General features: G+C 36.4%; 2 protein-coding genes across 2 annotated transcripts in view; one reads left to right on the forward strand and one right to left on the reverse strand.

Moving 5' to 3' along the window:
• LOC120798699 (dynein heavy chain 8, axonemal-like) overlaps window positions 1–8,071 on the reverse strand; it is a 38,808-nt gene extending 30,737 nt beyond the window's left edge. Inside the window, 16 exon segments of the mRNA XM_040143224.1 lie at window positions 42–161; window positions 309–408; window positions 530–606; window positions 741–938; window positions 1,023–1,169; window positions 1,275–1,373; window positions 1,493–1,600; window positions 2,540–2,653; window positions 3,267–3,443; window positions 3,949–4,112; window positions 4,334–4,520; window positions 5,374–5,525; window positions 5,939–6,023; window positions 6,846–6,980; window positions 7,117–7,217; window positions 7,818–8,071. Of these exon segments, the coding sequence (XP_039999158.1) occupies window positions 42–161; window positions 309–408; window positions 530–606; window positions 741–938; window positions 1,023–1,169; window positions 1,275–1,373; window positions 1,493–1,600; window positions 2,540–2,653; window positions 3,267–3,443; window positions 3,949–4,112; window positions 4,334–4,520; window positions 5,374–5,525; window positions 5,939–6,023; window positions 6,846–6,980; window positions 7,117–7,161 (1,908 nt within the window). The 5' untranslated portion in view covers window positions 7,162–7,217; window positions 7,818–8,071.
• A 455-nt stretch (window positions 8,072–8,526) lies between these two features.
• calr3b (calreticulin 3b) lies at window positions 8,527–12,326 on the forward strand. The gene is made up of 9 exons (XM_040143223.1): window positions 8,527–8,712; window positions 9,173–9,274; window positions 9,622–9,825; window positions 9,931–10,025; window positions 10,131–10,340; window positions 10,581–10,694; window positions 10,819–10,962; window positions 11,051–11,143; window positions 11,266–12,326. The coding sequence occupies exons 1-9, from the start codon at window positions 8,625–8,627 to the stop codon at window positions 11,476–11,478; spliced, it is 1,263 nt and encodes a 420-aa protein (XP_039999157.1). The 5' UTR covers window positions 8,527–8,624; the 3' UTR covers window positions 11,479–12,326.
• The last annotated feature ends 1,063 nt before the right edge of the window (window positions 12,327–13,389 follow it).

Below are 13,389 nucleotides of genomic sequence, written 5' to 3' on the forward strand. Positions count from 1 at the left end.
AAGTATTTTTAGTTCTTTTGGTTTGAGAACTTTAGACTTACTTTTATGTATGATATGGGTTCCTGTATTTTTTTGTAGAGGTGCCTGACCCAACCAATCCTTCCAGCCACAGGAGGCATGTTTCTAGCCAATGGGGGGTCCTCTCTCTGTTTGTCATAGAGCTGCAAAGAAAATGTACACAAGTAGATCGATTCAGTTAATCAAAAAAAAAAAGTATATAAGTATATATTTGACGATAAATCTGACAATGAATTTATAATTTATTCTTGGTATCTACTCAAGTATATAGAGCCATGAAAATGTGATACCTTTTTCACAAACTCTACTTCTGAGGCATAATGCTGAAGAATAAGACCCAGGAGGTTGGAAATTTCTGTGTCTACACAGGGAATGTTCAGCTTCTGAAAGCTAAAAATAAAGTAATTTACGAGACCTGTTAGACTTTTCTGTTTATCATGCCAAATTGTCCACAGTTTAAATCCTTACAGCAGAATCCTTATATTATACTTCAATGCAATATTATACTGACCGCTGTATTAAGCAAAGAGATTGCTGAGATGAGATGATGTTTGAGAAGCGTGAACTCATAAAAGCCCGCAACTGGTTCTGAAGAGAAGGATAGACATAATTTTGATACGATCGTGTCTGTCAGAAACAATACTTATATGAGAGACAAGGAGATAAAGGACACTACCTATACAGCATGTTGCACATTCTAAACAGCAGGAAATTATACATACCTCAATATGGCTGATTTGAGCCATAAACTTTGCAAAATCAGTTTGGAATTCAGCTGTCCTTGGAGCCAATATATCATACTGCTTCCTTTTCAAATTCATGGATACAGTGTGGAATTGTCTGGCCAGAATTTCAATGCCCTCGATATTGGATTTCCCAAGAGATTCAAATGTCTTAAACACTGTGATTATTTGTGTGATCTACAAAAGATAATGCTTTTTGTTATTTACAAGACCTTAAGGTAAGAGTGGAATCCAAAGTAAAAATAGTTTTGTGGACTGCACCTTTTCGAGTTGCTTACAGAAGCCCTCAAACTTGCAAAAAATCTGCTTCTGTGAAACCTCAAAGGACCTCTTTCCAGGTCTTTCCATTGTTTGCTTCTTTGTTTCCTGGAAGCAAGACTGATATTCCTTATACAAGCAGATACAGTCCTGTCAAAGATAAAAGAAGAATTAAAACAATTACATGCTGATTCAAGCCTCAGAAATTATACCATTGATTTTATCCATATTTATATACATAGGTGTCATCATTACCTGCATTTTCTTGATGATGTCTGCATCTTGGTCCCATATTAGACATGTGCCATTTTCAGTAATATATGATCTACATGCTGTAACCATCTGATTTGTGACCTGGAAATTTTTTTAGGAACACACTTACAAAGTTTCACATAGGAAATTGGATATCCTTAGATTGTGTGTTTTTTCTGAAGTAACTTACATTTTTCTCAGACTGAGTACAATACACTTACTTTGATGAACAGTGCCGATATCTTTTCATTTGTATTGTAGTACAGTGAAACACTGTAAATCATTTGAATGGCATTGATGACATTCTGCACGCTTTTCTTCATGGTGATCTGAAATCACACATCCATGCATATCTATATTATTTATAATACTCTGTCCTTCTGTAAATTATTGCTATCCATTAACCTTATATCGAACAAATACTTTAAAAAATGGAACAAACCTGTCTTAACACATGACAGACGATAAATTCCATCACATATATTTTTTTTAAATTTCCAGTAAATCCACTGACCTGTGATAATGTGTGGAAGGCTCATTTGTAATATCTATCCTACTAATGGGACATTGCCATTATTTCTAATAGTTCTGTTTGCTTACATATTAAGAACTTAATGGAGAAGTTGTTGTCACTAACTTTGTACAGTTTAAGACAAGTTTAATCCTGTCAGGAACAAATCACAAGGTCCCTCAAACTCAGTTTAAGCTCACTTTAAGTATTTAAAGCACAGCCATCTTCAGTCTAAATATACAGTTGTTTCTGTCTTTAATTATTACCTTATATCCACTAGAGGTCACTGTCTAAGGTTTAACTTACACCTGCTGTGCAATTGGACTGCCTCTGTCATTGTCCACTATTCACTATAAAGGGAATTCAGCATCAATGGTATATTGTGTTGTTGTCACTTGTCAAATAAATAAATAAATAAATAGGACACAGCGCATGGTAGTTGTCGGTTAGTGACCATGCATTTTCAATAGGTTTATGTTGCTTTATGTAATTATTTTAGTCTGCTATGTTGGATGTAACTAATAAATAGCAATACAAAATGACACACAATTCTAAAATTTGATGGAAAATCCATATCCTTAACAACACTTAAGGCGTTCTTTTTATAAATACTTATTTTGATCTGCTATTTTTGCCCACAATACAGTACCTGAATTATGCTCCTATATCTTACTGTATGTGTAGAATCTTGTTGTAGAGACATTGTCATTCAATACTGACAAATACCTTTCCTTAGACACGACTTTATTATACATACCGGGTCACTGTTGTAAAGAGGCTGACAGACTTTCTCCAGTGTGTTCAGGAATTTCACATTGTCTTTTGCCTCATTGGCACGATCTGTTATCTTGACATCCAGCTCCTGCCACATCTACATAGGTACATGGTTTAAGAGATTCAATTTTAGTTAGTCCTATACGGTTTAAGGGCCCTAAGGGACCAAAGACAAGTTTTAAGATTTTAATAACTAATATGTAATTTAAATTAAATCCTTGAGTCCATAAAATGTCCTTCACCAGTTACTGTACCAGAGACCAAAGTGATGTTTTAAGATTCCAGAATACACAAAAATGCCCAAAAAAACCCAAACATAATAAATTTGGATGTCAAGCTGGAACAAATGTGTGATATCTTAACTTGATAAAAGTTCTTAAAATTAGTTTAAAGATCAATACTGCCATGGATTCATTTAGATTCAATTATTAAGAATTAATCATAATTTCTACAAGCATTTTGCAACCTGCTGGAATGATCATCTTCAAACTGTGGACATTGTACTTATTTGTGATAATTACTATAGCTCATGCACCAATGACATTTTTCTATCATAATTTTCATAGACATTTGTCTTGTATTATTATACACAGAATAAATTAGCCATACTGCATGTTTGCACACATCAAACCTTTGTCAGATCCACCAAAAACCTGGTAAAAATGCTGTATAACAACATTTTATTTACTACAACACTCAAGCGTCAGTACCTTCATAATCTTGGAATGGCTGATATGGAGCACCATTATCACCGCTTTGCACGCTGGGCCTTTGATGTGACTGATTATAGAGTTGAAGCTCAAAGACGTTCTTTTCCAGTGCTGTAATTCACTCAGCGGCCCTCCACAATCAACTTCTTTCCTCAATTGATCACTTTCTATCAGTACCTGATGATTATGGATACAGAGAATGGTTACAGTTTCCTCTTACAAGGCAGCTATTCAAGCAATAAATCTACATTGAGATTCATTTAGTAATGAATATGCTCTAACTTTTCAAAAAATATTCATTCATCCTGGAAAACGTTTTATGTCCACTGTTAACTGCAGTTTCCATTTATACCAACTGCATAGACCCTAAACATGCCATGAGATTGTATCTGAAGGACATCTTAATGAAGCTTTAGCGAAAATTCAGTAAACAAGATCTTTTCCCTTCCACTTCTCTTTCTATTGAAAATTCCTGCTATTTGCCTGTTTTTCCACTTTAATCTCCGTAAATTGCTCTCCACATAGTCAAAACCCCTTCCATCCATTTCTGATCTCACCCTATCTGGCCAATTTTCTTTCTGAACATGTTCCTCAAGCCAATCAGTCCTCAGAGGCTGCTCTTTAATTATCACTGTGCCTGTTAGTGGTGTAATAACAAATATAAAATATTATATTTACCAACCTGCTCGATTTGCTTGTACCATTGCAAAAGAATTTCTTCAAGTTGACGCACCATGTCAAAGTTGGCAGCTGCAACTTTCATATCTTCAAGGGAGGCCAATTTAGAGAAGTCAATATCTGTGACTGTTTTCAGATGAACAATGCTCTCAATGTTCATTTGGATGTCTGGGGTACAAACAAGAAAGACAAAGTACACGATCATCAAAACTAGTTAAAGACCACCATTTGGTCATAATAATGTCATTGTTAACAGATAATGCAAAAAATTACAAGTTTAAAGCATCAAGTATGACTTGCCAAACCAAGCTGAAACTACATTACTGTTATAATTCTTTCTAAACATCAAAACTTGAAAGACTGACAACTTGAAGAAGGAAATAACTTACCATCTAAAGAGCTTAGACAATGTTTAATGGTGTACTTGAAGTTGTTTTTAAATTTTGCTCCGTGTCTAGACTTATCTAAGACACCCCAGTTTTGTGTTGCTTCAAGAGCTGGTAGCAGAAAGTTGTAGGCATTCCTTGTTCCTTTCAGGAGGCCATCCCTGGCATCGACCACTGAAAAAAAGATCTCCTTCAAAGTATAAAGACAAGATCACCCATCATTTAACAAAATCCAAAAGTGAAAAAGCCAAAAACTAGCTTTGTGCTAGTTAGATGGTCATCAACAGTGAGCATCTTCCAAAGTAAAGCCACGTGTGTTTTCCATGACAATAGTTACCAGCTTTTCCCGAATGAATATAAGGAATCCTTATTAGTTTCATCTGACTGGTTGAAGGTGTGATAATAAGTAAAATTAGCTGTTTTGGTAAATGGTATAAAAAAATGCAGACATGATAGCATCAATTTAGAGCAATTTTACAAAATTTGATAGTATTTTGCTAGTTGGAGCACTCCAGCAAAAAGATGCGTTTCAATGACCATAAGTCAGTTGTCATGGGTCTGGCTGACTTGAAAATTTTGACAATTTATCTTTTCAAAAGCCCCAATATCCCCAAGATTTTAAAAATCTGCATGATTATCTGTAAATCTCTATGTTTTTATCCAGATTCATATAAAATACCTATTCTATTATTAAGCTGAATCTAGAGTTGTTTAGCCTTTTATTTTTACATATTGATATTTTAGCACACAGTGATTAATTATGATATTAATTCCTCAAAAAATGTTGAGGTATACTGTATACTGCTTGTTATGTAATAATCACAGCACTAGGGATGCATATTTACTTTTGTACAGCACAAATAAAATCTCCGTATCTTTTACAGGGCAAACCACAACTTTCTTTCTGATATGCGCATTTAACTGTTATTTTATTTGTCTATTAAAGTACAATAATTCAAAGGGAAAACGTGCGTATTACACAAACCAATAAAAGAATTACATTTACAGAAACATACCACTTTACACACACAAGACTGAATTACCTCATGTATGTTTTGTGAATTCACAGGAATGTCCACTCTATTCCGTGTAAAAGAGCAGCAAACACCTGTAAGGTATGTCTGAGACAGATTGGCTAAAAACAGCCTCAGTATTTTTCCTCCTTTGGTAGTCCCGGGAAATGAGCGGCCACACTCTGAAATAAATCGGAATGATTTTTGAGGACATGAAAAACAAAAATGGACATGTAAAATGATTCACTGCTGATATCTCTTCTGTGTACTTTAGTTTAAACATTCACCAGTATGGGGACAAATGCGATCCATTAAGTTTAACAGACTTAAGATTTGTCCAAAAATTATACAAATGGCCCATGTAAAATAGAAAGAACAAAAACGCAATCACATACAGTGAAGAAGGAATAATCCCTCCCTTACAGACATCTGACATCTTTCTATGGCCAGGAAGTCAAGAAAATCTATATTTTAAGCCAGTGTTTATACCAATATCTAATACTACCATAATAATAGTCTAATGAAAAAATAAAATAAGACATACTGGCTTTTTTGTGAAAGTCCAAAATTGGAGTTGTTTTAGATTTATGCCTACCTATTCCTGGGACTTCAGACTCTTGATACACAAAGGAAATGATTTTACAACCTCCTTTGGCGAAGAAATGATCAAAAGTAGACAACTATTGAGCAAGAACAAAAAGAAGAAAGAAATTATCAACTTTTTTTTTTTTAACCACTAATGATAACATAACATACACATAAAAGACATTCAACCCCAACAAGATTCTGTCATCTTAGAAAAAAAAACATTTATGAAAATTATTATTAACTTCTATGCAAAATCAATAATGAAGAGGGCCACAAGAACACTGTATCATGCCAAGAATCGACACCAGAAATGTTGTACAGTTTTATCCACAGCAACTGTGTGACTTCTGTATCTTCCATGGGTACTCGTGGTAGACAGAAATAAACACCAATATGATGTGATGACATGTATTAGTTTTGATGTTGCTGCTTTAAACAGTATCATACACCCCACAGTCTTGTGTAGGCAATTTCCATCATTTTAGGAAGCATTATAAACCTTTTTAAGTATCATTATGTGTACTGAATGATGATCTGACAGACTGAAACCAAAACACGTGAACTTGGTCCCCCCAGTAAAAAGTAAAAAGGTTACATTGTGCCGTCTGTCCCTAACATTGTTTTTAATGAAATGCCACCAAACCTGTAATCTGTTTTGAACTGTTCGAAGCATGTGTGTAATAATGCTCAGAGTTTCCATTTGGAGGGGAAAGTGAGAGGGTACAATTGCCACATATTCTTCCCAAAAAAGATTCTCTTTATGTCAATGTTGAGTCCTGTCTCCTTTATATGTTGTGTTCAGATACCAAATTGTGGAAATAATTAAGAGTAAAAGGTCTAAAACCACTGGGATGATTAAGTAGTACTCTGTTCAACTTCCAGTGGTATTCTGTACAGTAACTGTCAAAACTCACAGATGAAGAATCCAAAATAAATTCCTCTACTGCTGTAGGCTCCAAGGACAGCCCGTCAGCCAGGAGGTCAATCATGTACTTGTGTGCAGGGGTGAGGAGCTCTTTTCGCTCTTCTCTTGCCTGTTTGTATTTGGGCTGAGAAAGACAAGGGTTGTAAATAGTAGAATTGTATTTTCTCAAGTAACAAGAGCTGTACCATACTAAATAAGTCAGATTTAATTGATTACTTGTATTATGCATGCCTACAAGTAAAACTGTTTGATTGGTCTACCTGACATCCATGCTTGTTTGCCTTTGTATCATGTGTATCCATCATAGAGCTCAGGCAAAATCACTTCCTTTGTTGTTAAAAAACTCTTCTGGGTATCCTCTCTAGATGAAATCAAAAAACACAATTAGAAACAAATGCTGGGGCCTGATGTACTTTTTGCCCTATAGTTTAGTAGACCTAATACAATCAGTAATTTGTATGATGAAGCCCCAAATAGGTAACAGTGTCAATAATATGGTAAAGGACTGTACTTATTTTTCAGTAAAATAGGGCAGTTTCTCATGAATTGGCATACATTGTGACAGAAGTTAAAATTAAGGGGTGACATTGTGCTAAAGTTAAATACATATTTATGGGGCGGGATATGCACCCAACTCCACAAATTCATATTACCATACTAGTGGTAGTTAGGTTAATCTTACCTATTTAACTGCTATTAGTTCGACTATGGTTAAGCTATTGTACCATCTTACAAAGGGATATCAGTGTTGCAAACCATGTCCAGGCTAAATTAAAGTTGGCTAAATAAAAGAAAACTCTGTTTACATTTATTTATGTTTACTAGCTTAGCATAGTGATTAACAGACATTACATTATATATACATTGATATAGTGATAACTGAACTACCTTGGCTTTACCGTTAGCAAACTAGCGGAGTCAGTTTAAGGTAACATTAGTGTAACATATTTTTCTGGCTTACCAGAACTCGGTCACCCGGTAAACTTACGGCTGCCTGGTGGCCGCATTTTCTGTTTGTGCTGTCTCTGCTTTTTCAAGTAGAAAAAACTCGTTGGTGTTTGTTTTTTGTTTGTTTGTTAGTTTGTTTTTTGTTTGTTTGTTTCCCACCGCTGACAATGAAGTTTCTATCCAAATCCGTCCGTTATCGGGGCCTTAACTGTTACAGTTGCCTAACGTTAACCGTCCAGGAACCACGTGCCACAGCCGTTAGCGACAGAAATGAGAAATGACAGTTTCAATCTAGATATTCCCAGTTAACTTTCACAGTTTGCTTATGTCCTTTTCCTCACTTTTCTGGTGTTGTGAAAGATTTTATTTGCTAGTCCATGCATTTTCTACCAGTCCTAATTTTATAAATTGTGTCAACTTTATAGTCTTGCATTTGTTTACTGTCGTGTTTGCTTACACACCGAGCTACTTGAGACATCACCACACATGTAGTACTTTTGGTAATTACCGTGGGGCCCTTCTCTTGTTGGCATTTTATTTTCAATACGTAATATTTACAACCCTCTTACGGACTGTTCATATAAAGACACGCTTGAAATGATTAAAATGAAAACCGATCCTAGATCAGAAACCGGAGAAGATATTTGTTTCGTGGTGTCCTGCGATTGGTCCAGGCACACGATCTTGCCGTCCAATGGCAGGCAGACATCTGTTCGCTGGAGCGACTCTAAAATATTCCCTTCTCTTCCTTCACCCCCTCGGTATTCACTAGTCAGCAAGGACGTTATCAGCATTGGAAAGTAGGCCTGAGCTGGGCAAAATGCAATTATTGGGTGTAGTTGCGGTGATTTTTGCAGTTTACTGCGTACATGCAAAGGTTCACTTTCGGGAGGAGTTTCTGGACGGTGGTAAGTTTGGCATGGAAATCTATAACACTAGCTAGTTGAGCAGGAGGTGAATTCATTGCATGTTAGCTTGACCGTTCTCCATCATTCTGTCAGAATTATCGTCGTGAATTTTTCTTGAAAGCCTCTTCTCTTTACCAACATAAGTGTTTTCAATCGGTTATGGAGTGAAAAACACCACTCTTCTCAGTCTCCAAACTTTAACTGGACTGTTAGCTCGCTAACTTTAGCAAGGCCCCAAAGCTAGCAAACGCAATCCCAATACCACTAAAGTTACAAATTGTGGCCTAAGTCAACCCAACTAACCAAGCGAATCTAACCGTTTTGATAGTTGCATTTCAAAGAGTAACACCGATGAATGGACAGTTGGGCAATTATTTTCGGGAAGTGACCCGATATATTTAAAAGAGAAGGTTCCCCAAGTGTTAATCTTCAGCCAACTTACTGGTCGTTTTCTGTTCAGATGAATGGAGAAGTCGCTGGGTGAACTCCAAACACAAGTCTGACTATGGAGAGTGGAAACTGACGGCCGGAAACTTTTACGGAGATGCTGAGAAAGACAAAGGTAAACGTTTTGAATTCTTATTGCACTTATCGATTTAAAAAAAAAATAATAATAAAAATTTAGATGTTTTATCCGTTATGGCATAAAAGATACCAAGGCTCTCTTGATGTGGTGGTGGAAATGTGCAATCAACCCTGAGAGAACAAGAAAAATATATAAATTAAAAAAAACCTGATTCTACAGCTTGAATATTTACCAAGTTAAACAACAAACCTTACCACTTTCACATTGTAACCACAGCATTATCTCAAACCACTTATGAACAGCTGTTATGTATTAAACAGTTTTGTCAAGTTTAAGTGCTATGGTGTCTGTTTTATATTACAGTGTTTTTCTTGCCATTTCAGGTCTACAGACAAGCCAGGATGCTCGTTTCTATGCTACCTCTGCCCGTTTTGAGCCCTTAAACAACGAGGGCAAGCCTTTGGTCATTCAGTTTACAGTCAAGCATGAGCAAAAGATTGACTGTGGTGGTGGCTATGTGAAGATCTTCCCTGCTGATTTGGATCAGGCTAGCATGCATGGAGAATCCTCATACTACATCATGTTTGGTAAGTGATTATGTGCATGGTAATGGACAATAACAACGGATAACATTATTAATAACATTAATAACATTAATTGGAACATGTAGTAATGAAATTTATTTCACCCAGGTCCTGATATCTGTGGCTACAGCACAAAGAAAGTCCATGTTATCTTCAATTACAAGGGCAAGAATCACCTCATCAAGAAAGAGATTAAGTGCAAGGTAATTCTGGTTCATTAAATCTGAAAAACAGATATTTATCATAAAATACAAACGTGTCCCGTTTCTGCACCAGTGGCTTAATCCAAACGCCTCTGTTTCTTCTAGGATGATGAGCTGACCCACCTGTACACGCTTATCCTGAATCCAGATCAGACCTATGAGGTGAAGATTGACAATGAGAAGGTAGAATCTGGCAGTCTGGAGGATGACTGGGACTTCCTGCCTCCTAAGAAAATTAAGGACCCTGAAGCCAAGAAGCCAGAGGACTGGGATGATCGTGCCAAGATTGATGATGCTGATGACACCAAGCCTGAGGTAAATAAACATACTGATATAAACAAGTAATGAAGTTAAACAACCTCATCTGTCCATTTGCTCTGCTTTGCATTGACTGAAAGTGCTGTTACGTCCATGGGAAGTGCTGACAGGAGGAGAATGTTTTTAATTTATTTCGCTCCCAGATTTCTATAGCAGTCCCGGGCTTTAAAGGGCTCGATTTTCATTCACAATTCTGTTAGTTCAACGTCCATTTTAGAATAATTTCTTTGTCTTTAGGACTGGGACAAACCTGAAAATATTCCAGACCCTGATGCTAAAAAGCCTGAGGACTGGGATGAGGATATGGACGGAGAGTGGGAGCCACCCATGATCCCCAACCCAGAGTACATGGTAGGTTAAAGTAGGATAGTCATGGCCAGAGTTTATGATTTGTGTGATCTCTTCAAGCTCAAAAATGCCTAACATTTATTCTGCTGATGCCTTTGCAGCCTGATAAATAGCTTATCTTTCACAGGGAGAATGGAAACCCAAACAGATCGACAACCCCAACTACAAAGGACCCTGGGTGCATCCAGAAATTGACAATCCTGAATACAGTGCTGATTCGAACATCTACAAGTTTGACAACATTGGTGTTTTAGGTCTTGATCTTTGGCAGGTGAGTGAGAAAGAGATCGTCTTTGAATTGTAATGTTATTGACATAGGGATTTTTCACTACAGTGTAACATTTGTTACTGTATCTCAGGTGAAATCTGGTACCATCTTTGACAACTTCCTGATCACAGACGATGTGAAGGAAGCAGAAGACATTGCGAAGGAGACATGGGGTGTAACAAAGGTATGCTGGTGCTGGTATTCTCTTTCTCATATTTTGTCATAGGTACAACACATGAAACTATTGCCAGTGAGATACTGAATTTAAAGAGACATGGTTTGTGATTATCATAACCTTCCTCACAGGAACCAGAGAGGAAAATGAAGCAGGAGCAAGATGACCTGAAACGAAAAGAGGAGGAGGAGAAGAACAAAGAACAAGATACTGAAGCTGACGATGAAGAAGAAGAAGACATGGATGAGGAGGAAGAAGAAGAGGAGGAAGAAACAAAAGAAGACATAGAGGAGGCACTTTCAGAAATGGATGACGAGGAAGTAAAGCATAAAGATGAGCTTTAAGGAGGTATAGCCAGAGATTTTGTCTGTCCCTCCATTAGAAACTGTCCTCTATTTCCCAGGGGTATTGTGGCTGCTGTGCATCCTTTCCCTGAGATTTGGACACAACCCAACTTGGGGGGCAAATGTAGTGAAGTGTGGGAGATGGGTGTTAATGGACTTAATTTCTCTTTCATTTTGGCCTTGATGTTACCCTGATGTCCCTGAACAGCTGGATTGATTGTAAGGTTTTCCACCTACAAAGTTCATTCCTCATTTTGTATTAACAGCAAATAAGGAAGCACTGACATCCACTGCTTTCTTGATTTTTCCTGATTTTTACACATCCTCTATTTGCAGTTTTCCTTGTGACACAGAACCTGTGATTAAAAAAATGTGGTAAATATGACAAATTGAGATCTGCAGCAAATAAGGATAAACATTCAAACTTCAACTTAAGAAATTCTTTTGTCTGGTGAAACATAAAATGCACATAACTGAACATATAATGCATAAACCATAAGAGTTACATCAAAATAAAAAAATCACAAAATACAGACAGAAATCAAGACTGTAATGTAACTTATTTTGGTTATGTCTTTGGCACTGACTTTTTATTTTTCTTTCCAAGCTCTTTAAAGCATAATTGAATGAAATCTAAGTGCACGATGAAAGTTTTTCTACATTGAAATGGCATGAATTCATCATGTCTTCATGATAATGTGATGGGACCTGCATTATATCCTGAAAGCCTGGAGAAACAGATGGTGAGCCCCTAGTGTGACTCATGACATCACTATGGGTCGCATACTTATTTTTATTGGGCAGAATGTTATTCATACCAAAGTTTTTATTAAAAGATTATAACCTTATTGCCTGGTCATATTTTTTTACTGCATATGCACATTTTGGAAGTATTTAGTGTAAATGTAAATTATCCAACTTCACAATTGCATTTTCTTTTTTTCATGTTTTGCAGTGTTAACAAAATGGAAAACATAATCTTGAACCTGCCATGTTACAGTTTTTATATATATAGATTTTTTTCCGCTGAGAAAAAAAGTTTCAAAAGATTTGTGGTGGGGGAAAGGAAAAGATGAAATGTGATTACTGGGTCACATAGATTTTCATACCTGTGACATAAATCAAGAGGTTTCTGAAAAGATTACATGTCAAAAGGTTTTTACTTGTTGGCTGTTGATCTATATGATATAAATTGCTAAGGGATAAATGTGACATAGTAACGGTTTTATTTTTTGCATATACTTAAAACCTTATGTCTAAAACAAACGCTAATAAGAAATTATACCATTTTATGAAATTTGTGGTTTTATGCTCTTTCTCAGAACCACATTAACCCTCTAGGGGTCCCTGTGGACTTACTAGTCCCTCCTACTCCATTTGCACTGTGTATGTACAGCAATGTGCTACCAGGTCCAGAGCACACAGCAGACCAGACATGGCTGCTTCGTTATATTTTTCCCAGTTCCTCCGAAAACAACCAGTACTCCTGCTGCTGGAATACTGCCCAACTCGAGGTTTTTCCTGCATGTCAGTTTGCTTGTGGTAATTTGATTAGACACATCTTCAACTTTGTTTGGGAATATCCACCATACAAACACAATATCAACAGAAAAATAAAGGTATTAAAATTGGATTTTGACACAGGGACTTGACAAGACAGGGCTTCAAGATTCTGTAAAATTATTGTTAATATTATGGTACATTATTACCTTTTAAAATTCAAATTAAATTATATTAATTTAAATAATAGAAAGCCCTCTTGGCCTTTTTTGTTCTTCAAATCTTTAATTAAGGAGCCATACTGCTTGGCCACCATTTACATGTGTGGCTGTGAAAATTACCATGATGATCAACAACTGGATTACGTAGGAAATATTCACTTCCATCCCACATCACGCACATAAATCTGCA

This window comes from Xiphias gladius, chromosome 14 (genome assembly GCF_016859285.1).
Source record: "Xiphias gladius isolate SHS-SW01 ecotype Sanya breed wild chromosome 14, ASM1685928v1, whole genome shotgun sequence".
NCBI lineage: Eukaryota > Metazoa > Chordata > Actinopteri > Istiophoriformes > Xiphiidae > Xiphias > Xiphias gladius.